This window comes from Anolis carolinensis, chromosome 1 (assembly GCF_035594765.1).
Source record: "Anolis carolinensis isolate JA03-04 chromosome 1, rAnoCar3.1.pri, whole genome shotgun sequence".
Classification (NCBI taxonomy): Eukaryota; Metazoa; Chordata; class Lepidosauria; order Squamata; family Dactyloidae; genus Anolis; species Anolis carolinensis.
Genome location: NC_085841.1, coordinates 238,646,887 through 238,674,010, shown reverse-complemented (window position 1 = coordinate 238,674,010; position 27,124 = coordinate 238,646,887). Strand labels below are relative to the sequence as shown.

The window sequence follows — 27,124 nt, the reverse complement described above, 5'->3', positions numbered from 1 at the left end:
ACATACTTGAATTCTTTTTCACAATTCATTTTACGCAACCTTGCAACAGAGTCCACTTGCTCTTTATTTTATTAGTTAATTTTAACAGTTTTTCATTTCTTCTGTCTAAACTGTTTGCAATTATAATGTGAATTACGCAGAGCCCCCGGTGGCCTAGTGGATAAAAGCCTTTTGACTTGGAAGGTTGGGATGCTGACCTGAAGGCTGCCAGGTTCAAATCCAACCCGGGTAGAGCACGGATGAGCTCCCTCTATCAGCTCCAGCTCCATACGGGGACATGGGAGAAGCCTCCCACAAGGATGGCAAAAACATCAAAACATCTGGGCGTCCCCTGGGCAATGTCCTTGCAGACGGCCAATTGTCTCACACCAGAAGCGACTTGCAGTTTCTCAAGTCGCTCCTGACATGAAAAAAAAGTGAATTATGAATAATACTCCCAACATTTTAAGACATAACACACTCTGATTATTTCATTCCATTCCATTGTCATCTACAAGGTTCGTGGTCAGAAATTGTGCAATTGAGTTACAAAAAAACCTTAATTTGGAGATAGTCATTAATTAATCAGCCCCAGAGGGTTTTTAATAATCTATCCTGTTTTTATTACAATTTTACCATTTATGTGTTTTAAATGCAATTTTTTATCCTGTATTTTTGTTTTAATTGATATATTGTATTACTGTTTTATCTTTTTATAGTGTGATTTGTATTATGTTGTTTATGTTTTGTTCTATGTTGTTTGGGCCTCTGCCCCATGTAAGCCGCCCCGAGTTCACATGGGGAGATGGTGGCGGAGTATAAATAAAGTTTTATTATTATTATTATTATTAATAATAATAATATTTTAAGTATTGTATACGCTCGAGTATAAGCAGGCCCGAATATAAGCTGAGGCACCTAATTTTACCACAAAAACTGGGAAAACTTACTGCCCCATGTAAGCCGCCCCGAGTCCACATGGGGAGATGGTGGCGGAGTATAAATAAAGTTTTATTATTATTATTATTATTATTATTAATAATAATAATAATAATAATATTTTAAGTATTGTATACGCTCGAGTATAAGCAGGCCCGAATATAAGCTGAGGCACCTAATTTTACCACAAAAACTGGGAAAACTTACTGACTCAAGTATAAGCCGAGGGTGGGAAATGCAGCAGCTACGGGCAAATTTTAAAAATAAAAATTGATACCAATAAAATTTCATTAATTGAGGCATTTTGAATATTTACATAAAACTTAATTAAACATAATAATGACAACACATAATAAGACTTTAATAAGTTAAGACTGTCCATTTTTGATTACCTATATATTCAAGTATAAGCTGGCCTGAATATAAGCCATCCAGGACCCTCACTCAAGTATAAGCCGAGGGGGCTTTTTCAGCCCTAAAAAAGGGCTGAAAATTCGGCTTATACACTAGTATATATATGGTAAGTTTTGTGTTGGGCCACATTCATAGGCCTGGGCTGCATGTGACCCATGGGCCACAAGTTGGACAAGCTTGATCTAGAGGGTGGCCTGATTCTGTCCCTGCTGTGGATGCTGTATATGTGAGCTCAAGAGACCAACAGCTACCAGGCAAACAGTTTGTGGAAATCTGTATCCTGCAAAGAACAGGCTGGTATAAAAGCATGTGGCCTTCTAAGCTAGAGGCATTTCCCGATCGTTGTGTTGGTTGAGCTTTCATTTGTCTTCATTAAGTCCAGCATAGGATTTGCTCTTGGTCATTCCACAACAGATGTTTCTCAGAAGGCAGAAACAGACAGAGTTTGACACATGGCACACTATTTTGCAGCCCTAGTACTTACAAGGACCAAGGCCCTAAGAAATAAATAGAAGGAAATGTTTGCAGCAGAGGATCTTGCATGTATGGTTAAAGTAGAATTTAAACACAGAAAAGGAACACTTTTTCACCAGAGCAAGATTTTGAGGCTCAGGTTAGCCATGCAGTACAGACTCAAGCTCTCTCCCTTCCCCACTCCCACCCCCCAGCGTTCCCTTTTTTGCTATGAGATACAATCATGAAGTTGTCTAATCTGAACCATTTCTAATTCAGTACAAAGAAGTGGAAAAGCTTCTATAGGCATGCAAAATTTATTTACAGAATTAATCACTGGAGGGTGTTGTGACAGCTCCAGCCATTGCTGGCTTTCAAAGGTTCGTGCGACAGATTAGTGTAAGGTGTAAAAATGTATCAATGTCTGTAAACCCTGATTTTTTAAGGAGTCTCCACATCTAGAGACAATATATCTCTGATTATTAGGTGCCAGTGGGAAACATTTTTGGAGGACTTTTCAATTTCATTTCCTGTTTGTAGCCAACAGAAACAGAATGCTGGATTAGCTCTTTGATCTGATTCTCAAGGCAGCTCATGTTCTTGCAATAGCCGAGCCCCTTCACAATCACTCATTTCAAATGACAGCTGAGACTGTAGAGATGCCAGCTTTCAGCTCTCATGCACGCCTGGCACACAAGCTGATAAATGCAATGCAAAACTCTGCCCATTGCTGAACTTTGCAAAAGATACCAGGCTATTCTTGGTCATTGTAGGAGTAGCCCTTCTGGGCTAGCTAAGCTTTCTGCTTCCAGTTGCTATATTTTCCTCAACGTAATCCTCCAGGGATGGCAGCCAGCTGTTGCCAGATGCTGTACTGGGCAGAAGAGGACATCGCGATCTCAGTCAGCATGGACTGAATGCTCAGCTCTTTAACATTCCCAGCTTTGACATTTTCAGTGGGTGGAGTAGAAGGAATGAAGGGTAGTGAATAGAGCCTTTGACAGAACACAAGGGCCTGCGTAGCCTTCTCTTTGTGTCTCTGCTTTTGTCCCAATGCTGGGTGTGGTGGGTTAGGCGCCCATTCCTGAAAGATGTGGCCAAGATGTTGAATGACAGTGCAGTCTGTCCACTTGATCTCTGCTTTCTTTGTCTACATGTCGCCAAATATGATTGGCATAGACCCAAGCAATGTGATAAAAAGAACTAATTGTTGCCACTGACCTGCATCTATTCCTTTACCTCCAACGTTTAGTTAAAGACATGTGAGATGAGATCATTGTGACACCTCCCCACTCCCACCCCTCCTTTTAGTAGAATCCAATAAAGGGGAGCAAGGCCAGATGAGCAGTCATAGTGATGGCATAGTATGTCTTTTTCATGTGAATGTTACTGAGGAGAGATGAAGAGCAGCAGCTATTCATTCTTTGTTATGTATAATCAAGCCTCGGCTGTCATTGTGAAAGACGTGTTTGTGGGCTTTTCCTGGTACATAACTGCAGCCATTTGATTCCATTTTAACTGTCATGGCTCCATCCTGTGCAATCCCTGAATTTGAAGTTTAAGGAGGATGTTTAATGCCTCACCAGATTGCTAAACCAGGATTCCATAGGATGCAGCCATATTAGTTGCAATGGAATCCTAGTGCTATCATTATATGTTTTGGACGGACTCCTAGTAACTCATATATCATTTTCTGTGAGAAGCTGATGCCCTTGAAATCTCTCAAGCCCCTTCTACACTGTCCTATATTCTAGGATCCAATTTCAAATTATCTTCTTTAAACTGGAGTATATGAGTCCTCACTGACAGATAATCTGGAATGAGAAGATAATCTGGGATCAGATCCTGGGATATAGAGGCAATGTTGAAGGGACCTCAGATGGAAGCAATGGGGAAAGACGAATGTCTGTTCAGGTCAGAGAGATTAGAGCTAGGACAACAGAGTTGGCAATTAGGACTCCTTTCTCCTTTTGGTTCAGAGATAAGGAGGCCATGTGCAAAAGAAATGATCTCATGGGAGGGATTTTTGGGTTTTCAAAGTGTCTGATGTTGATACAGTCACTGTGAAAGCAATGCTGCATTCAAGTACAGACCTCTCGGAGTCAAGGGCCTTGTAATTCATGTAACCAAGTCTTCAAGCTGTTCCTGTGTTCTTGTTTCATGAGGCATAGTTTTGCCTGTCTTGGATCTATGTACCTGGTCTTGGAATTATCTCAAGGGGATTCTGTTAGATACTTTCTCTGTATGGATTTTTGGCTTTTATTTATTTATTTATTTATTTATTTATTTATTTACAGCATTTATATTCCGCCCTTCTCACCCCGAAGGGGACTCAGGGCGGATCACATTACACATATAGGCAAACATTCAATGCCTTTTAACATAGAACAAAGACAGACAAACATAGGCTCTGAGCGGGCCTCGAACTCATGACCTCCTGGTCAGAGTGATTCATTGCAGTGATTCATTGCAGCTGCTCTCCAGCCTGTGCCACAAGGACATAACCTTTTGAACTTTGATTCCTTTTTTATATTTGCTTGCTTTCATATAACCAGCTTTTATTATATTCTGCTTTTAATAAAACTCTTATATTGGATTATCTGGACAGTGTGTGGTTTGTGGTGAAAAGAGGCTCCAGGCCCCTAGTGCAATATTGGGAACCTTTACCACTAGTTGTCATTATGGCTCAGACAGTGGAGTCGCTGGGGTTTCAAACCGATTTCTCTATTTTATTCTTAATAAAATGTGTAATTATAAAATAAGAAAATACATCTGAAAGAGATTTTCTTCATTTCTAACTACCTTCCTCCCTGTGTGTCTATAGGCTGCAGATTCCAGAGACTCTCTTGCTATGGCTCTTTATTCGCAGTGCTTCTCATGGATCATTGGCAGGATTAACTCAAAAATAAAAGGGAAGGAAAACTTCAAGTCTGTGGGAATCCTGGATATCTTCGGGTTTGAGAATTTTCAGGTTAGAAATTAAGATTTGGGAATTATTGCTTGTTTCTGTACATGCAAAATGGGAATGGGAGGAAGGGTGGGTAGATGGAGGGGAGAGCCAATAAGGCAGAAACTGTCCAAGGTCTTTCCAGGATTTTGGCAAGATGTACAGTGGGCTATCTTGAAAGAATAACTTTAGAAAGACATAGAGGTTTACTGCAATACCTTATATATGTAGTAAATATATCTCTTTGGACATATGTACATGTTTTACCTGATAGAGACACACTGAACTGATAATTTTTTTCATTTATGCCTTGAGCCATCCTTACTGAACCTTATGAGGTTCTTGCCAATCCATGCACAGTTGTTAAGCGCTTCTGCCATGTGACCCATGCTCCTTGCATGTATGTCCTTTTTCCTATGATTTTTGGAGGAAATATTTTTCCCAAACCAAGAACACAAGTATTAATACTGGTTTCTTTTGTCTCTCAGGTGAATCGCTTTGAACAGTTTAACATTAACTATGCAAATGAGAAGCTTCAGGAGTATTTCAACAAGCACATATTTTCCCTGGAGCAGCTTGAATACAACAGGTAGTGCTCACTCTAAAGGACTCATGACACCACTCTTTTATGTTGTGTTATTCTATTTGAAAAAAAGTTCTTGCAATAATTGATCGTTGATGCACTCTATTGCATCCTCGCCACATTTGCACTTTAAGAATGTGCTTTGCATGGTTTTTTTTTCATCCATATTAATGGCAACTTCTTTACTCTACCTCACACTTCATGATTGGTTTAACTTTTTTTAAAGTTGTAGACATAACAGTGGTACAATGACACAGTGGTATAACAGTTGGATATGCTGGAACATTATGATGATATAACAGCAAACAAGTCAGAAATGAAAAGAGGGGATTAAGAAAGGTTTAAACATACTGGTAAAGTCATCTTCTGGGCCTTCTATGTCAGAGATTTCCTTGGGAATCTATACCAACTCCATGCCCACTAAAGGATCATTCATGGAAGAAAGCTCTATGAGACATCCACATCCAAACTGGTTACTGAATTGTTGTGTGGAAAAGAGGCTCATTAATGGATCCAGCATGAAGAAAAACCATATTTCCACATTCCTGCAATGCAAAATATCCCTGGAAAACAATGTGGTGTGATAATGCTGAGGCAGAAGTGGTACTAATGCATTGCTATGATTTTATAACATAATGGTGTGATAAAGCCCTAAATGGCTTCTGGCAGTCAAGAGAATACATTGCTCTCAGATGGAGGATGAAAACAAGGGCGCTTCCACACATGACTAAAACCTGCACCAAAACGGGTTAAAGTAACTCTCTTTGGTGCGGATTTTAGACCACAACCCGGGATTTTCTCCTGGGGTGGCTACATGGTATCCTGATTGAAATCGCGATAGCATGAAGCCACTCCAAAGCCCCTGACTTACCACCTAAAACTTACTGCAAAAGGTGTCTGGCTGCTATGGAGCCTCTCCTCGTGTCCTCATGGCATGAAAAAATGACGCCTGAAAATGCAACTCTGAAAAAAAAAAGACACTTGAAGAGTTGAGAGAGGTGAGAAAGAAAATCCCTCCATCCCTCCGTCTCCTCATGGTTCATTTTCTCATGCCCCAAGGATACGAGGAGCTCAAAGGTGCCGAATGGCTGTGGGGATTGACCCCTGAGAAATGGGTGACACATCCCGATTGTCCCCACAGGCCGAGCACAATATTAGACCTGGATCTTTCATAAATACCTGGATCGAATGAGTTGCTTAATTAATGCAGAATAAACCAGGGAAACCTCAGTTTGCTCTGCATTAACTCGTTTTACTGGGCGCCTCCAGTAAAACCAAGACAGATCCTGCATATTGGGCCTGTCTGGATAAGCCCTGAGTTAGTAGCAGGAAAACCATTTTGAATATCATTGTACGTATACATTTTTTACATTGAAATGACCTTATGGATAAAGGATGTCTAGAAGTGATGTTATACATTCTTCCACCAACTGGAAACAGCATTTATCTCCCCTCTCCTCTCTTTAGACCAAAGATCTTATTTTCTGCCTCCTGTTCTTTACAAAGGCATATAAAATTTGTTTTTCCTCTTTGTTTGTCAGAGAAGGGATAAGCTGGGAAGCCATTGATTGGATGGATAATGCAGAGTGCCTGGATCTTATTGAAAAGGTAGGCCTCTTTTTGTCCAAAATGTCAGAGCTTTTTTCTGTGTCCCATTTTACAGCTGGTACTCTGCCTAGAAAGCAACAAGCCATATCTACTTGTTCTCTGGTAAAGGGAACTATTTAAGACAATTCTCATCAAAGTGGTAGTCCGTAGATTGATGCTGGTATGTGAGTTGTTAACTGCCAGACCATAACAAGTTTCCAGAAAAAGGTAATAGTTTTCTGTTGATAGGCACAAGTGTGATGCTGGTCACTGGCACACTGGGAAAAACATGAAACAATCAGGGCCAGCTAACACCTCCCAACAGAGGATTCCCCCAGGCACGAATCAGCCAGGCCTTGAAGCTCCAAGGCTTTTCAATGCTAATAAAGGTGATGAATTTCAACATTCACACTTGCCTCCAACAGACAGGAATTCTCTCTCTTACCCTGGACTTTCCACAGATATATAAACCTCTCTTTCCTAGTTTCCAATATACTTCACAACCTCTGAGGATGCCTGCCATAGATGTAGGTGAAACATCAGAAGAGAATGTTTCTGGAATGTGGCCATTCAGCCCAGAAAACTCACAGCAACCCAGTGATTCCAGCCATGAAAGCTTTTGACAACACACTGGGAAAAAGCTCTGTTGATCTCCGACATAAGATAGCTTTGGTACCTTTAAATCAAAAATATATCTTCAAGCTTAGCTAAGGCTATATCTACACTGCCCTATATCCCAGGATCTGGTCCCAGATTATCTGCTTTGAACTGGATTATATGAGTCTCCACTGCCACATAATCTGGGATAAGCAGATAATCTAGAATCAGATCCTGAGTTATAGAGCAGTGTAGAAGGGGCCTAAGATTCTTACCTCTGTTGTAGCAAATTGACAGTCCAATGGCTAATTATTTCTCTTATTTTGACTATAGAAACTTGGCTTGTTAGCACTGATGAATGAAGAGAGTAGATTCCCCAAAGGCACAGACAGTACTCTGTTGGAAAAGCTCCACAGTCAGCATGGGGTGAGTAAGCATATATCTCCTTCACTGCATCTGTTTGTAATACTTTGTTATACTTTCATACTCAGAATATGGAAAAGAAGTACAAAAGAAACCACAGTAAAAAAGATTCCAGTGAGAACAAACTGGGGAGAGAGTTAAGTGAAACCAACTTCAATTGCTTCCAAGTGACTCAATATTTTTTGTGGATAGAGAACCTAACTACCCTTCTAAAATCTATCAGCCAATTATCAGATTGGTTTGTTTCTTTAATGATTCTAAAAAGTAAGGTTTCACCATTTCACTGTGTAGCACCAACTCAGATCTCATGGCCACCTGACCAATCTCCAGCAGAAGTGGGATGAATGGAACAAGGAAAAGCAGGCAATTTTGAGGCAAAAAGGTGGCATTTAATGGCAAGATTGAGCAGCTTTTGTCCCTCTGGATATTCTTAAACTGAGACCTTCAATGCTAATCAAGCTGGCCAATTGCAACGTTTGCACTTGCCTCAAACAGACAAGAGTTCTTTCTCCCACCCAGGACACTCCACAGATATATAAACCCCACTTGCCTAGTTTCCAATATACCTCACAACCTCTGAAGATGTCTGCCATAGATGTGGGCGAAACGTCAGGAGATAATGCTTCCGGAACATGGCCGTACAGCCTGGAAAACTCATAGCAACTCAGTGATTCTGGCCATGAAAGCTTTCAACAACACATTGAGACCTTTTTTTTTGTCATCGCCAGCTTATGTTGGCTAGGGCTGATATGTGTTATAGTCCAAAGGTATCTTGGCCACATTTTTCTCAAGAGTGACCAAGAGATTTAAGGGTCATAACTAGAACTGGGTCTGGAAACAAATTGTTATCTTATCAATCAGCTCTTTGACTTCTCTGCTTTCTGGACCAGCTGCCAGACCATTTTCAAAAGGTCCACAGGTAAAATGTAGTAATTGAGTTTAGTGGTTGGCACAGTGCATATCGCATTGGGTAGTTCTGTGCACTTCTCATTTGTGTATCTTTACAAAAGAGAGGAGCACATCAAATGGAGGGAAAGATCAAGCTGTAGATTAAAAAGAAGAAAAAACTGTTTAACTATAGTCTCACTGTTTCTAATCTCCATATTTTAATTTCATCTACAAACAACATATCCGCTTCTTGGGTTGTCATATGATAAAAACTCTGCCGCCTTCAGTGCAGCGTGGAGGATGTTTTTGAAAAAGCTGCAAAGTGAGAAAAAGAGGCAGGTGCCACCACTCTTCATGCAGTTTCACTTGGTTACAGCACCTTTTGGGGATTTCTTTGTTGGTAGGACCCTGTGCCAGCCCTTGCAAGCTCTCTTCATGCCGTTTGATAACAAAAAAAACTGCTACTCTGAAATGAACCCAGCCACTTCAAAGCAAAGCAAACCCGATTGTATAATGCCTATTCTCTCTCTAGCAGATGACCCTTAGTCCCTAACAGATGAATAGTTGCTAAGATTCAGTGGGTGGAAGTTAAAATTAGATTAATGTTTCAGGCTAGAATAGATGTCCTTGTTCAGTTTACTGGATAATGGCTAAACGCTAACAGACATGAACTGTGCTTGAGAAAGAACATGCCTTTTATTTATTTTTTCTGGGAATTCAGGAGCCAGGCAGAGCCAATGGGTGATGATATAACTGGACTGAGACAGGGAATATTCTCGAAAGATCAGTTGTGGCTCATTAGACCGCCTGAGATTTATCCCAGATAGCTGCTTGAGAAAGCATTTGGCTCCATCTAACCCAGTAGTTCTCAACCTGGGGTCCCCAGATGTTTTTGGCCTACAACTCCCAGAAATCCCAACCAGTTTACCAGCTGTTAGGATTTCTCTGAGTTGAAGGCCAAAAACATCTGGGAAACCCAGGTTGCGAATCACAGATCTAACCATTTCTGACTGATCTCTTGTGGATACCAGGCTTATGGTCCTGTGGGACCCAGTTTTTGTGATAGCACTAAGGGTGCCAGATGAAAACTGGAGAGAACTCTTTAACAGTGGTGTAGAAAATGGGATTTCAGCAGGTGTTGTTTGTTATGCACCCAGGTAACACCTGCTGAAATTCCCTCTTCTACACAAACATTGAAATTGAAGCCCTCTCCCAATTTTCACTATATAGAGCAATGCACCAAAATGTGTGTCTTGTGTTCATTTCTGTCTTACTATGGGGCACAAATCACCAGCTCATTGGTTTAAAAAAAGGTTCTTCAGGTGCTAGTATACTAGATGCTATACTTCCTTTCCTCTGTTTCAGAGCAACCAGTATTATGTGAAGCCCCGAGTGACAGATTTCCAGTTCGGGATTCAGCATTATGCTGGAGAGGTAGGTGCCTTGTAGCTATAGAGCTGAATGGACTGAGGAGCAATTAACCTCAGCTGGGGCCTGCAAAGATGAGTTAAAGTGAGAAACTTTGGGCTGGAAGCTCTAGCTGGGTGTTAGGCTCCACCAAGTTTTCATATCTTTGATTCAGACCTATCAAATATTGTCTAGTTCAACTCCACAGCCAAGGTGTATCCTTAAGATGAGACCTTGCATTGCAGTCCCTATGGTTTAGAACAGACATGAACAAAGTGCAGTCTTGAGACTGAATGCCTCACCAAGGCTGCTTTTGTGATACTCTATCCAGACCTCAAGACTGTCCTATTTCTTTCTGGTCAAAAGAGAGGGAATTGCTTATCCTAGAACACTCTAGTTCTGGGCACTGCAATTCAAGAAGGATATTGACAAACTAGAACATGTCCAGAGCAAAGGTTTGGCAGCCAAGCCCTATGAGGAGCGACTTAGGGAGCTGGACATGATAGCCATGTTTAAATATTGGAAAGGATGTCACATTGAAAAGGGGGCAGCCTTGTTTTCTACTACTCTGGAGTCTGGGACACAATGGGGCAATGAATTCAAATGGCAGAAAAAAATATTCCACCTAAACATTAGGAAGAACTTTCTGACACCAGCAAAAGCCATTCACTTTTCAAATAGAATACGAGTCCCCCGTCGTTGTTCAACATAGATACCTATTTTTCATAATAATTAGTGACCACTTCTGGTTTTGGTTTGTTTTCATCTACTCTACTTGGCATCTTTGCGTTCTGTGTAGCCCTCATCCCCACTCCCCAAGAGGCTTCCAGAGGCAATAAAAACGGATTATTGGATCTATCACATTTGATCACCCCTGGTAAGAAGTTACACCTTAAGTTCAGCTGTCATGTATGCTGGGGTTTGCGGATGATAGATGGAAGCTTTTACGTGTGCCTGTGAGCCCAGAGACACTCTGCAAAATGATGCACCACTCAGCTTTGCAGAACAAAAAACACAGGCCTCTCTGAGTACAGAGCCATCTTTTTTCCAGCCAGTACTCAGAAGACTCTCTCTCTCTCACACACACACACACACACACGCACGCACACACACAGAAACCTGTTCAAACCGGTTCTCCAGCAGCAGGATAGTAACAGTTACAAAACCAATTCCCAAGTCCTTGCAAACTCAGCCAATCGGTTCCATGGATTTGATTTTCCAGTTAACACACATATAGTATCTTTTTGCAGACCATGACAATGTAGTGAGTTTTTATGACCTTTGTACATTTCTAGTACTTCTTTTAGGTAATTTTTAATGCATGTGATAGCCAGCTCCCTATCCACCTGTTTACCATTGGTGTGATGCTTAAGCACACCATTTGTGCACTAACATGGTTGCCATTAATTAGCCCCCAAACAGACGCTGGTTGACAAGTTCCAGTTAGTGAAAGACAGCTAACATGTAGAATTTATCTATCTGTGTCATTTTATCCTACCTTTTCTCCAAGCTGTTTGCATCCACAAATTCCCACGTCTGCCCTCAAGCCAATGCTGTGACATTAAGGCTAAGCTGAGAGAAGATGAGTAGCCCAAAGTCATTTGATTAAATTCTTAGCTGAGTTCCATGAATTTTAGTTTTCCAGTTCCCACCGGTTTAAATATCACACCACATTGGCCTAATTAAATGGAAGAACGTCACTGTAACTAACTCCCCTAACTAGGTATTTTTCTTTTTTTCAGAGAACTACTTAAGTTCTTTGTACATTTTGACTGTAGAGGTAAAGGAGTTTTTCTTCTTTGTAGCAAATGTTTGTATTTCAATCTGTTCCAAAATGTTTGTGTTCCAATCTGTTCTTTGCAGGTTCTCTATGATGTGAGGGGCTTCCTAGAGAAAAACAGGGACACCTTCCGAGATGATGTCTTAAACTTGTTGAAAGACAGCAGGTAAACTGTCCATATTCATTGGAATTAAGCTCGAAATATTTGTAGCTATTGATGGGCATGTACTGCAAGTATCAATCTAAGCATTTTTGCCTTTGGAATCCAGTGTTGCGTGCCGTCTTTTTCTGCCTCACCTCCCGCTTTGCCCTTAGGCTTGATTTCATCTATGACCTCTTTGAAAGAGTCTCTAGCTGCAGCAACGAAGACACCCTGAAGATGGGGACTCAGAGGCGGAGGCCAACCGTCAGCTCCCAGTTCAGGGTAGGAGCAACAAAGGTTCTCCAACAAAAAAAAAGTCAGAAGAGATTGTTGAGTTTTTTTCCTACTTCCACTTGGCTGCTTGGAAAAAGACAGGCATCCAGGCTCCCATTATAACTGTTGATTCAAAACGTATGTTTCTACTTTCATAAATTCTTTAATGTCTATTTATCCAATGATATGGCCAATGCAAATGTCCCTAGTTTTTAAAAACTCACCTTATTAAAAAGTAGCTAAGCTGTTCTAGTGATTAGAGGAAGTGAATTGATTTTTTGATGTCATTTGGATGAGCCAGTCAGTGTTGTGCATTGCTGGTTTCCGCTGCATACTGGCAAGAATGGGTTTCCACCGAACCCAGTCTGGAGAAAAAGTTACTTGGTTAATAAGAACGCAGTGACTGAGATTCCAGAAGGGCTACACCTTAGTATCCCTGTGCACAACTAGTAGAAAATGTTAGGTCAAATCAAAACCAATGCATAGATCATCCTCTTACCCTAGTTTGTCATCTCCGTGTAGCCCAGTGCTTCTCAACTTGTGGGTCCCCAGGTTTTTTGGCCTACAACTCCCAGAAATCCCAGCTAGTTCACCAACTGTTAGGATTTCTGGGAGTTGAAGGCCAAAACATCTGGAGACCCACAGGTTGAGAACCACTGTTGTAGCCGCTTTGAGTCTCCTTATGGATAGAAAAAGCAGGATATAAATAAACATAATAATCATCATCATCAAAGTATGGATTGTTGATGTTGCAATCCCAGGTGACAGCAGGATTGAAGAGAAACAACTGGAAAAGCTGGCACGATATGAGGATTTATAGATCGAATTGAAAAGTCTCTGGCACAAGCCAGTCAAGGTGGTCCCAGTGGTGATCGGCACACTGGGTGCAGTGCCTAAAGACCTTGGCCTGCACTTAAACACAATCAGCACTGACCAAATTACTATCTGCCAGCTGCAGAAGGCCACCTTACTGGGATCTGCACGCATTATTCGCTGATACATCACACAGCGCTAGACACTTGGGAAGTGTCCGGCTTGTGATCCAGTACAACAGCCAGCAGAGTGTCTGCTGTGAACTCATCTTGTTGTGTTTCAAATAATAATATGAATTTTTATGATAGATGATATGTATGTATATATAATATATATGTGAGAGAAAAATTGAAATTCTTTCTGGTTTTTCCCCAGGACTCCTTACATTCCTTAATGGCTACTCTCAGCACTTGCAACCCACTGTTCATCCGCTGCATCAAACCCAACCTGGAAAAGGTGAATTGCCAAGCTCTGGATTCCAATTGAACAGGGAAGAGAAGGATCTTCATCAGGTCTTAGGTGGCAGCGAGGCTGTAGCTTTGTAGACGAGGACTTTTTGGGGAGGGTGCAATGTTAACTCTTTGCTCAAGAAAATGGATTGCAGGAGGTTTTCAGCCAACCAGCATAGCATAAGTGGAGCATTAGTAATGACTTGCAGGCCACCAAGGACAGAGGAATTCCAGGTGCTGAGACAAAAGAGGAGCATTCTGGAAACCTGATCTAAAATCCTTTTCAGTTTTTTCTCTCATTCCTATGAGCAGGGCTAGGACAAAAAGGAATTGAATAAAGAGCATGTGCAATTGTGTGATTGCTTAAGTGAGACTCTGAGGATTATCCTCACAAGACAAATATGCTGTTTTTCATACAAGAGATGCCCCTTATCCCTGACTTATCTCTACTTATGGCCTAGGCCTCAAATCTCTTCAGTCCAGATGTGGTGTTGAAACAACTGCGATATTCAGGCATGCTGGAGACTGTGAAGGTACGAAGAGCTGGATTTCCTGTACGGCGGATTTTTCAGGATTTTCTCCTCAGGTAAAAGTGATAGCTCAACTCTCAAGAAGTTTTGCTGAATAGTCAAACATGGCTTTCACCACAATGGGATTTTGGCATGTGGGGAAATAACTAGGACTGGGTAATCCACAGAAGGATGCATAACTTATGGGGAAGAGGAATTAAAGAGTAGTGCTAGATCAGTGGTTCTCAACCTGTGGGTCCCCAGATGTTTTGGCCTTCAACTCCCAGAAATCCTAACAGCTGGTAAACTGGCTGGGATTTCTGGGAGTTGTACGCCAAAACACCTGGGGGCCCACTGGGTGAGAACCACTGTGCTAAAAGAATCTGGGTAGGCCATTGCTTTTGAGTCTTGCAAAATTAAATAATAATTACAGGTTACCACATTGCTCTTATGAGCTGCTGGAAAGGACTTTTGTGTCTTGTATTTGTTCAGATAGCAGTGCGGGGGATTAGAATAAATGAACATATTAAGTTTGAGAAATTATATTTAGGACTTTGCTTAATTTATATTTTGTAATATTGAATTATGGGAATTAATCAAGCAAATCATTAAGTTTATAGAGTCTGGGGCTTTAGAGCAGGTTTTGAGAAGGATGACTCTTGGGTTGCATGTAGCCCCCAATGCTGTTTCTGGAGCCCTGAACTATGCTGGCCACCCTTTATTTCACCAAAATAAAATAAAATGAAATAAAATGGTGAATTAATTAAATAAATTACTTAAATATGTCACAGCAGCTTCCTATACTAGAATAATAGGGTTGGAAGAGGCCACATCTGTCAGCTAGTCCAAGCCCCTGCCATGCAGGAAAACCACAATCAAAGTGCTATTTAACATAAAACTACATGTTGTTCAAAAGTCAAAGTAGACTTCTGGCCATTTTAGGAATGCAATGGTAGCATTTTTGGCAGTCCCTGGAGCATCCTGGGATAAAATAATTGGCCATTGGAACTTCTGAAAAAGTGCTCTCCTACCTTGCATTCCCACTGCCAGATACCAGTTGTTTGTTTTGTGAGCAGTTAGAAAAGATCTTTAAGACACTTTCAAACTTGTGCTATCCTTCAGAAGCAAACAAGAGTCAGGATTATCATCACATGAGGAACGCTGTGGGGACTTTTGCACGTACTAGTGGGGAAATTTTTAATATTCTGTCTATTTCTGGTAAAGAATTTTATTTGGTTCTCTCAGGTACAAGATGCTTTTGAAGGCCTGCAACAATCCAGATAATGCAAAGACTATATGTTCAGAGTTCCTGCAAACATATGACAATTCCCAAAGAGCATGGAAGCTTGGGAAAACCAAGGTATGCTTTTTCCATGGAAAAGGGCATGAGCAGTAATGCTTTGTTTGAAAGAGTGGAGTGCATGGTTGCTGTTGTCACTGGGCTTGCCTTTAGCCTTGCCGTTCTGTGTTGCTTACTTTATGGGTTCTCTGCTAAGAATGGCCAAGTCATGCCTCCAGCTCTTCCTTTTAACCAGCCCAGAGATAGAGCATCTTCCTCAGCCTAAGAGCTTCTTGTGTGGCTTCTTCACTATTTTAACACTTCAAAAAGATCACAAAAAGTTGACTTTAAATGTAGGGGTTGTTGGGTGAGTGGGCTTATTAACAAAGGACCCTCCCCATAAATGCATAGCAGAGTAACTTAGCAGCAGTGTGACCCAGCACCAGTAACCAAAAGTGATAAAAAGAACAAAAACACACAGACCAATATTATTTGGAGGCTTTTCTTTGCAGAAAAATATGGTTGCACGATTTACAAAAACAAAGTTGCCATAACACAAATAAAGTTCTTTATACTTCCTTCTTTGCTTCCACGCTGGGCTTCTTTCTCCAGCAGATAAACAGCTTCTAACTTTGCTCTCACAGAGCCTCCTCTCACACCGAACTTACACAGGAGCTTTACACATGGCAGCCTTCACAGTGGAGCTTCATACATGAGGCCTTCAACCTGGGGCTTCTCACACTGAGGATTTTCTGTGAGCCGCCCCTAGTCCCCTTCGGGGGAGATGGAGGCGGGATATAAATAAACTTCTTCTTCTTATTATTATTATTATTATTATTATTATTATTATTGACACAACTACGTTGTATGACACAGCAAACAAGATAGATATGCTGGATTTTGTATCACAAAATCACAAGCCGAACACTTCCCAAGTGTCTAGGACTGTGTGATGTATTTTCGGATGAGGCGTGCAGATCCCAGTAGGGTGGCCTTTTGCAGTTGGCAGATAGTGATTTTGTCAATGTCTGTTGTTTCCAAATGCCGGCTGGATCTTTTGGCATGGCACCCAATGTACCAATCACCACTGGGACCACCTGCACTGGTTTCTGCCATAGTCTTTGATTATTATTATTATTATTATTATTATTATTATTATTATTATTATTATTTCTCATACTGAGGTCTCTCTCACACACTGAGGCCTACTAAGCTACAGGCACACCTGCTTATATTGAACTACAGCGTTTGCTGAGTCATTGCATCCATTTAACCCTTTCAGTGCTTGACTCACATTTTTGTAATTAAAAATACTTAGTTAATTTTTAATATTTATGACAGGGGTGACAAGAAAATAATCATTTCAGGGCCCAGGAGTATCCATCCTTGAGCCAAGCATACTATATCTTCATCATGCTAGTCTGTTCCTCCCACCACATCTCATCTTGAAGTAGCTGAGCAGGGACTTCATATGGATTGAGTCATAATAGGTAAAGCTAAAGGTTTCCCCTGACATTAAGTCCAGTTGTGACTGACTCTGGGGGTTGGTGCTCATCTCCATTTCTAAGCCAAAGAGCCGGAATTGTCCGTAGACACCTCCAAGGTCATGTGGCCGGCATGACTACATGGAGCACCGTTACCTTCCCGCCAGAGTGGTACCTATTGATCTACTCACATTTGCATGTTTTCGAACTGCTAGGTTGGCAGGAGCTGGGGCTAACAGCGGACACTCATTCCGCTCCCGGGATTTGAACCTGGGACATTTTGGTCTGCAAGTTCAGCAGCTCAGCGCTTTAACACACTGTGCCACCAGGAGTCATAATAAATGGGTTCAAATGTGTTTCAAACCTCCTTTACTTCCAAATAAATGTCTGTGCAGATTTGCTTTGACAGATGTGCTAGCAAGATCGGAACAAGAATTGTGGGGCATGCTACCATTTTACCAGAGAATTATATAATTCCTCCTGAAGGCAGGGCCATAACTCAGTGGAAGATTCCATGCTTTGCGCCTGCAATTCCTGGCATCTCCAGCTGAAAGGATCTTCAGTTAAAGAAGCTGGAAAAGACCCATACTTGAGATATTGAAGAACTTCTGTCCAAGTACAATGCTGGGCTAGATATTTCTGTGCCCTGATTCAGTACAAAGCAGCTCCTTGTGTAGACTGACCTCTTGCCAGCATTTCTTTTGCAACAAGGCAGGCATTAGAGTTGCAGTCATCTATAGTGCAGATGGGTGCAGGGTAGCTTGCAAAACTCACAACTCGTATGCAGATACGGACTATAGAAAAAAGCATATTTAAAAAGAAATAAGAACAGGATTTCCTCCCTTCAGTCTATGTGTCCAAATCAACACAGTTAGAACTACACTTACAGTAGTTTTTTGTTTTTATGTGTTGTCAAGTCTATTCTGACTTATGATGACACTATCATAAAGTTCTTGGCAAGATTTGTTCAGGGAGGGTTTGCCACTGCCTTCCTCCAACACTGAGAGAGTGTGACTTGTCCAAGGTCACTCAATTGGTTTCCATGACTGAGCAGGATTTGAACCTTGGTGTCCTAGAATCCAGCATTCAAACTACTACATCACACTGAGCAATTGCAAACCTGATGTAATTTCATTAGTGGACACAAGGAGTTTTGGATATAAGATTTAGTTACTTCCTCTTTAGGGTGGTTATAATTTTGCATTCTTATGAGTAAATATAAAATATGGCATTGGTATTATGTACCCAATTATTAAATCCAATGCCATATTTTATATTTACTCATCAGAATGCAAAATTACAACTGCCCTAAAGAGGAAGACAACTAAATCTTACATCCAAAGCTCCTTGTGTCTACTAACAAAATTACATCAGGTTTGCAATTGTTCAGTGTGATGTATATCACACTGCTTTGAACTGGAATACATGGCAGTGTGGACTCAGATAACCCATTTCAAAGCCGATATTGTGGGATTTTCTGCCTTGCTATTCTGGGATATAAGTCTGTGTGGAAGGGCCCTAGGTTTAATTCTGTTGTGTTTATTATCTTTAGGTTTTAAATTGTGTGTTGTATTGTTTTTAGCACTGTTTTCTGCTTTGAGTCTCTTTTAGAGATAAAAGGTGAAATAATAACAACTTCAACAACCCTTGCAACAGGACAAATTGGGTAGAAAGCAATTAAATGCACTATAATTGCATTTCTTCTTCCTAAAATTACAGAGAAGAAAGCATAGTATAATTGTATGCAATTAGATGTGTTGAAAGGTGATGCTGGCTGTTGTGATTCTTGTACATGCTTTTTCTGATTTAAGCACAGTGGTGCTGGGTTACCATTTCCCTTGCTGTGGACAGTGTTCTGCCAGTGGGGTTGCCTCAACCAAGCTGGGAAAGGAGGAGAGGTCAAGGAGGGCCTGCCTGTAACAAGAGAGAAGAAAGGAAATGGCTTTCTTTTTTGCCTGCCCAGCACAAGTTAATGAATCAACCTTGGAGCCATTAAAAGAGAGCAGGCGCTAAGTGGCTGGTGCACAGACATCTGATCTTTGATCCTTCTGAGAACAATAGGACTTTCTCTCGCTCTCTCTCTCCCAAGTTGCCCTGTCCAACTGAGAAGGGGCTGGCTCTCTTCCTGGTGCTCAGGGAAGCTGGACCGCTTTTGGCAGTGCTTTAGTCCCAGTTCAAAGGCTTCCCTTTGTAGATGAGCAAGAGGCAGGATGCCAGGGTGAGTTGGAGGCACTCTGCTATTCACTGAGATTAATTGCAGCTGGAGGATGGAAGCAAGTAAGGCCGGCTTTACGAAAGACATTGGACAGGGCAGGGCAAGGAGCCTGCATAAGGGATACATGCCAAGGCAGCTGATTAATTGGACTGAAACAAATCAAAGAACTCTTGGGCACAGTCTGGACTATCTTAAAATTTCCCTGTGCAACAACATAGAGGTGACAAGGAAGGAGGAAAGCGATTGGAAGTAGCAGGTAGATTAAATCTGAGCAATGGGGTGCATTTTCTATCACTGAAGACAGATGGTGACAGAGACTGGCACACTAAGGTATTCTGTATCATTTGGGTCATGACATGAGGATGCTTAGGATCTCATCCAGTACAAGTCTGATAGTCTCATGCATGGATAAAACATCAAAACATCCGAGCGTCCCCTGGGCAACATCCTTGCAGACAGCCAATTCTCTCACTCCAAAAGCAACTCCGGTTGCTCCTGACACGAAAAAAAAATGCATGGAGTTGCTGGTGGCACAATGGTTTAACCCTTGTGCTGGCAGGACTGCTGACCGACAGGTCGGTGGTTCGAATTCGGTGAGAGCGGGTGAGCTCCCTCTGTCAGCTCCAACTCCCCGTGTGGGACATGAGAGAAACCTCCCACAAAGATGGTAAAACATCAAACATCCAGGCGGCTCCTGGGCAATGTCCTAGCAGACTGTTCATTCTCTTACATCAGAAGCGACTTGCAGTTTCTCAAGTTGCTCCTGACACGAAAAAAGTCTCATGTGTGACTGTGACAGGTTATTGATTTAAAAACTCTGCCAAAGGGAAGATGCTTGTGGTTTCTCTTCTTTTTTTACGATTATGCCTCACATTGCACTAATCTCCTACTCCTTCCAATGCAAATGAAAAAGGCCCTTGAAGTACTTGAACTGTGTGCACATGCTGCATAAAAGCAGAGGTAGCATCAACATGGAGCTATCTTCTGGAATCTGGGTTTGGATATTAAATATCCCCTCCACATATGCAGGGGAGAGACATGCAGGGTTCCTAGAAAAATAGAAAACCTGCATAAATAAATAAAAATTGCAAACACCGTGCCTTTTCTACCTTAGAGAAGATACCTGTGGGTCCTCCAGTGAGGTTCTGTGATCAACATCCTCCATGAAGTTAATCACAAAATCACGCTGGAGGATCTACAAGTACCTAAAGAGAACATATTGTTTTAGTTGTGTTTAGGGCAGATTCAGAGGAAGAGCAATCTGAAAATAATTAAACCTGTGAATGCTTAACCCACAAATGTGGAGGGATGGCTTGAGACTTCAGTAGAGGCTAGATGGGGCCTTTAGTGCAGAAAGGATTGGTGTATTGTGAGTAAAAGTCAGACACGATCAAGGGAATGAAAAATTGGGAGTGTTGCAGGAACATCCAACACTTCATTTTTCAAATGACATAGAAATAAACTAAGACTTAAAACTTAAGAAACACTCAACAAGTTGCTCCAACCTCACAACCTCTGAGGATGCCTGCCATAGATGTGGGTGAAATATCAGGAGAGAATGCTTCTGGAACATGGCCATACAACCCAGAAAACACACAACAACCCAGTTGCTCCAACCAATTCTAGATCTCTGATTAATTATAAACATACGCATTGAACATAAGTTTGTTTCAGTCATCTGATACAATTACCCTCCACTATCTGGTTCTTAGTACACTAGGGGATGCAACTCCATTTGAAAAGAAATAATATATGCTTTTGTTAGGGACCTTGAGGCTTTTAAAGGAGAATGCATGATATATTTTACTGCTTTTCCACAGAATGCATACTGTGGTATTCAGGAGCAACAAGTAAAATAGCCACATGTTATTGGCCCTGCTTCTGTTTGTGCTTGTTGAGATCGGGCCCAGAAATGGAAGTAGACCAAGCGACTTTTTGTGGCACAGAGGTAGATGGTGGGAAAAGCTCCTTTTGCTGCATGTCTCTGTGTCACTGTGCTGTAAAAAGCATAGGAACAGATCAGAGCAAGGAAGAAGCTGACAGCCTTTGCCCAAAGCAGCAGAGGAAATTTTTTTCTTTTGCCGATTTAAAGATGAATAGGTCTTTAAAGAGTCATGAGTTTGCCTTGTGAGCCCAGTGCCTTTGTGCTTGTCAGGAGAACCTGCTGGAAATGTCTTTGCATGGAGCTTCTGGGAGGCATAGTGCTGCTCTTTGTTTCACGGGGTGAAACTGAGGTTGGGAGTGGTGTTGTCTGAGCCTCCTGGGCATGTTCTGTTCTGGTCCTTATTAGGTCACTGGGGTGTTGTTGAAGCCTCTCTGAATGACCCATAGTAGCGGGGATAAGGATGCCCCGAGGAGCTGTGCACACATGAGGCTGGGCGTGGGCTTGCACATGTGCTGGGCAGGATGGGGGAAGGAGTGGGAAACGCTTCCTGTGAAATATATTCAAGGGGAGATTTTTATACCAAGCAATTGTTTGGTGGAGGAAGGAAAGGGATTAGTATAAGGAATTGTGGAGCACAGGAAAGGAAGGGGAAGGCAGGATGGGCTTTGTGTTTCTCATTAAGAGCACAGTAGAGCAGCTGCTTGTTGTCAACTATGGGGTTTCGACTTTTTTGCCTTTCAATGCAAGTATGTATGTATATGAGGGGAGACTTGCTCCTTGGCCAACTCTCCCCTTCACATCAGGATAGCCCTGAACTCTCCACCTCCATGTCTCACAGAGAGGCCTAAATTAACTCTATGATTTTCTCTCTCATTTATGCCAGTGCTCAAGTAAAGTCATGTGCCCAACACCTGTTTGTCCTTTCAAAGTGTACATGTATCCCCAGGTTGCGTCCAAATGTCTCTCCTCTGCCTAGCGCCTGCAGGCTCTTCTGTTCTAATTCGGTCCATATGACCACATGACACCATGCCAATATCTTCCCAAACCTTGAAATAGCCTGTGGGGCAAATATGCTTGTGGCCAGGAACTTCCTGTATGTTGTGGCTAAATAGAAAGTGCAGAATGAAAACATTAGAAGAATAGGTAGGGCATGATGGTGGTTCTCCTTCCTTCCTCCCTACTTCCTTGCAATGCAGGCAGGGGATCTGTACAATTTGGGTGGTGGGGAGGCAGCTCTAAGTGGCTTGAAAGGCTGCAATTCTCAGGGCAGAAAGGACTGGGACCTACAGACACACATTAGACCTTTCTCCTGCAGTGTTGCTGAAAAGGTCATCTGTCTGCACTTGTCATTGTCTTTGGAAAAAGCTTCTGTCACTGTGCCTTGAAAAAGCAATCATTCATAAGCTTGGCTGAGTTGCCTACACTTTATGCAAACATGAAAGACTCGCCTTGAATATAAATGATAAAAGATAAGGTTTTCCTGGGGATGTTGGTATCCTCTGTGCCCCTTCCTCAGCCCACAGAATAATGCTATGTTGAAAATATCAGAAGAAATGTGCATGCTGTGGATCGAGACCTCTCTCTGCCTCTCTTTATTCATGCTGTGGATATGGTGCCAAAAATCACCTTTATTTCTTATGGGATCTCCAATTTTTCATTCTATGATCTCCATCAGATATAAATCTCTTGGTAGCATGCATCTAGGCTCCCTTGTATTAATAAAAGGTAGCGGTTTTCCCCTGACATTAAGTCTAGTCGTGTCCAACTCTGGGGTGTGGTGCTCATCTCCATTTCTAAGCCGAAGAGCCGGCGTTGTCTGTAGACACCTCCTAGGTCATGTGGCCGGGGTGGTACCTTCCTGCCGAAGCAGTACCTATTGTTCTCACATTTTGCACATTTTCAAACTGCTAGGTTGGCAGAAGCTGGGGCTAACAGTGGGAGCTCACCCTGTTCCCTGGATTCAAACTGCCGACCTTTTGGTCAGCAAGTTCAGCAGCTCAGCTGTTTAATTGGCTGTGCCACTGGGGGTTCCTCCTGAATTAATAGGCATCTATAAATCAGTGACATAAGAACAAGATAGCAAAAGACTCAGGTGGGTAACAGAGCATGGAACCCACTACAATTCTGTGACAGGAAGATAAACAAAGACACCCCAATTCCTGAGCTTGTGTGTGACCTTTAGCATTTGTCCTATATGATGCAAGAGTGGCCCTCCAAAAATCTTGGAACTCAATGGAAGCAATGCCTTTCTATGAATGCATTGCTTCCATTGTAGACCAAAGGCTATCAGTGCTCAAAACATGTCTGGACTGGCCCTTGGCCCTTTTGTGCTTTTTAAATCAATAAGCAGGAAGTCAATCCCAGGGCTTATTGTATGGGCAGCGGTCTTGGAAAGAGCTTGGGTGCAGGATATTCAGGTGCATCTAAAGGGCAAGAATGGCCCCTAATCTTGTTGATGATTTGAAGTAAGGCAGCATGGCTGAGACTTAGATAGTGAAGCATTGCAAAGGAAGTATCTACCAGTTAGTTGTAGTGAAGGACTTGGTTCCTGGCATGATTCATCCCCCCTAATCTTGGAGTGATCCACAGTGGCAGCCAGGGTTTTCCCCTCCATGGTCTCCTTTCAACCTTTGCATGCTTGCAGTGCTGGGAAAATGACAGCACAGTAAATAGCAGCAGGCCCTGGCCGCTATAGCAAGGAGAGGGTTAATAAAGCGTTAAAAGCAGTACAGGCTATAGCAGTAGCCTCCTCCTCCTCCTCCCTCCTGCTCCCGCTTTCCTCTTCTCCCCCTTCCTTAATCCTTGAGCACAGTGTGGAAGCAAGTGCGGAGGCAGGGCTGGGCTGGGTTTGGCTTCTGTCCCTCCACAACTTTCCCCTTGTCCATCAGCGCAGGCACCCAAAGGGAAGGGCTGGCAGAGCTCTGGCGCAGGAGCATAAAAGGAGCCCTCTGTGTGCATGCCTCTGGCTGTGTGTGCATCTGTGTGTGTGTGTGCGTTATTGCACAGGGTAGGTGGGTGGGCAGGCATGGGAGCTGCCAGTGCTGCTGCCTCCTGGGACTTGCTATTTCCTCTCTTTGTCTTTGGTGAAACTCCTCCCTGGGGTACCAGGTTTTCCTGAAGGAGGCTCTGGAGCAAACACTGGAGAAGGCCCGGGAAGAGGAGCTGAGGAAAGCGGCGACCATCATCCGAGCCCACGTCCTGGGCTACATGGCAAGGTCAGTGCTGGGGTTGCCTCCTCTGCCCCTGCCTGCAGCGCTCCTGTCCTCCTGCCCTTTGCCTCTCGCTCTTGCTGGCCTTGCCTTGCTCTTGCCTCCTTTGGCCTTCTACCACCCAGGAATCAAACATCTCAGGCCACTGGTGGCAAAGTTAGTTGCTCTGTCTCTCTTTTATGCCTCTTTCCTGTTACGCTTCATATTTTGCAGATTCCTCAGGTCTTCATTTCTGCATTTTTTGGGGGGGAAATGCCAGTTTTCCCACCTGCAGTCATGGTTCTCAACCTGTGGATCCCCAGGTGTTTTGGCCTTCAACTCCCAGAAATCCCAACCATTTTATCAGCTGTTGGGATTTCTGGGAGTTGAAAGCCAAAATATCTGGGGCCCCACAGGTTGACAACCACTGGTATAGAAGCTGTATCCATGAGATGGAGCTAGGGCAGTTAAAGTACAGTAGAGTCTCACTTATCCCAACATTCGTTTATCCAACATTCTGGATTATCCAACGCATTTTTGTAGTCAATGTTTTCAATACATCGTGATATTTTGGTGCTAAGTTCGTAAATACAGTAATTACTACATAGCATTACTGCATATTGAAATACTTTTTCTGTCAAATTTGTTGTTTTGGTGCTTACTTTGTAAAATCATAACTTAATTTGATGTTTAATAGGCTTCTTCTTTATCTCTCCATGTTATCCAACATATTCGCTTATCCAACGTTCTGCTGGCCCGTTTATGTTGGATAAGTGAGACTCTACTGTAGTGTCAAACTACAATACTTCTGCAGGGTGAATACAAGCCTAAGCTAAACTTTCTGCCTTATAAATCCCTCCTCATTGGGTTTCTGAGTGCACAGAGGGGATGAGAGAGTCATTAGGAGACTCGCTCTTTATGGCCGGCAGTCAGTTTCCCAGTCTTATGGGCTCTGTTCACGTCCGTACTTCCAACTGGCTCTTATCTCTGCATGCTCACTCGGGCAGGCCTTTGTCTCGGCATGTTCTGGCAAATTGCTATGTGCGCACATTAGGACAATCCCCTCCACTCCAGGAACAGCCACTGTGATAAGGAGCAACAGGGCCCGTGTGTGTTTCAGAAATGCACTGAAAGGCATAGAAGCCGGTACTGGATAAAGGAGTTCAGCAGCCTGGGAATTTAAGCCCCATGCTTTGTTTTATTTTCGGTAGGTTTCTAGCCTCCTTTAAGGTTGCAAAGAGAAGCCTGAAAATGTGTAGGCAGTGCCTGGTGAAACTTTCAATCCCAATTGGATAAGGGAAAGTGGAAGGATAGGAGCAGAGCAGGACTTTTGGGAGGTGGAGCTTCCATATCCTCCCTGCAAAGCTTTTTTCCTTTTCACCATTAATAACATGGAGCCCCCGGTGACTGCTGACTTTTACTGAAAGGTCAGCAGTTCAAATCCGGGGAGCAGGGTGAGCTCCCGTCTGCCAGCTCCAGCTTCCCTTGCAGGGACATGAGGAAAGCCTCCCACAAGGATAGCAAAAATATCAAAAACATCCGAGCATCTCCTGGGCAACATCCTTGCAAGATGGCCAGTTCTCTGACACCAGAAGCAACTTGCAGTTTCTCAAGTTGCTCCTGACACAAAAAAGCCCATTAATAGCCAAAACATAATAAATCAAGCATGCATACAGAATAATTTATGCAGAGAGAAAAATGTATTTTGCCCAAATCAACATATAATTACAAGCCAGACTTAATCAGGACTTGGCTCTAGTACACATGAACAATGATGACAGTACAGGTTGAGTCTCTCTTATCCAAAATGCTTGGAACAGAAGTGTTTTGGATTTTGCATTTTTCCACATTTGCATATCTGTCATAAGCGGCTGAGGGGTAAAAGGAAGGGGCCTGAGGCTGTTAGGAATTCTGGGAGTTGAAGTCCAAAACACCTGGAGGGCCAAAGTTTGCCCATGCCTGCCATTGAGGATTCAGCATTTCCTCATCCCACCCGAATTTCCTCTGCATTACATGGCCTGTGTAAACACACACGCCCAGTTGTCATTATGCCTCAGTACAGTGATACAATGACACAGGCCATGCATGATCGCTGTTCTGCTACCATGGTTTGTTTCGACCCTGGGAGTTTGCTAAAACTTTCACACACATTCTAAAGCTTTCCTTTGCAACTTTAAGAACTGGCATTTTGTTCATATTTATTTGTTTATTTTAATTTAACAAGAAACAATAACAGTGAATTAAAACTTAGATTCTCGGGATGCTGCCCAGTATCCATTTAAGTTCTTACAGGATGAAATTCTAGAATTACAAAATCCACACATTCCTAACTTCTACTAATGCTATTGGTATTTAATGCAGCATTCTCCAAACAGGCAGATTATGCCTTGTATCCCAGATCTGATCCCAGATTACAGTGTTCCCTCACTTCTCGCTGGGGTTAGGTTCCAGGACCACCCGCAATAAATGAAAATCTGCAAAGTAGGGATGCTATATTTATTTTAATATTTATACATTATTTTAGTAGTTATAGATTATTTTAAGTCTTTAGCAAGCAATCATGTGTTGATAAATTGCCTCGTCCTCCTGTTGCCGCTTGGGCTCCTTTTCTCTCCCTTTGGCTTCTCCTTCCTCCCTTCTTTAGGCTGTAAACTGCGAAGTAGTGAGGGAACACTGTATCTGATTATCCCAGATTATATGGCAGTGGAGACTCATATAATCCAGTTCAAAGCAGAAAACCTGGGATCAGATCCTGGGATATAAGGATGGTGTAGAAGGGGCCTATGTTTGTTGCAGATGATGGAAGTTGTAGGACACCTCCAGAGGTCAACAGATTGGAATAGGTTGATCAGTAGTAGACTTATCTATGTATGTTTTCTCTTGACAGTTT

The 27,124-nt window shown here is 42.4% G+C and overlaps 1 protein-coding gene across 1 annotated transcript in view; it reads left to right on the top strand.

The window, feature by feature from the left end:
* Nucleotides 1-27,124, top strand: part of LOC100560499 (unconventional myosin-X) — a 120,491-nt gene that overhangs the window by 61,656 nt on the left and 31,711 nt on the right. The window contains exons 12-22 of the mRNA XM_008111784.3: nt 4,610-4,756; nt 5,221-5,321; nt 6,857-6,923; nt 7,833-7,925; nt 10,176-10,244; nt 12,081-12,163; nt 12,313-12,421; nt 13,601-13,681; nt 14,136-14,260; nt 15,429-15,543; nt 24,155-24,261. Coding sequence (XP_008109991.2) covers nt 4,610-4,756; nt 5,221-5,321; nt 6,857-6,923; nt 7,833-7,925; nt 10,176-10,244; nt 12,081-12,163; nt 12,313-12,421; nt 13,601-13,681; nt 14,136-14,260; nt 15,429-15,543; nt 24,155-24,261 — 1,097 coding nt within the window. The remainder of the gene's footprint in view (nt 1-4,609; nt 4,757-5,220; nt 5,322-6,856; nt 6,924-7,832; nt 7,926-10,175; nt 10,245-12,080; nt 12,164-12,312; nt 12,422-13,600; nt 13,682-14,135; nt 14,261-15,428; nt 15,544-24,154; nt 24,262-27,124) is intronic.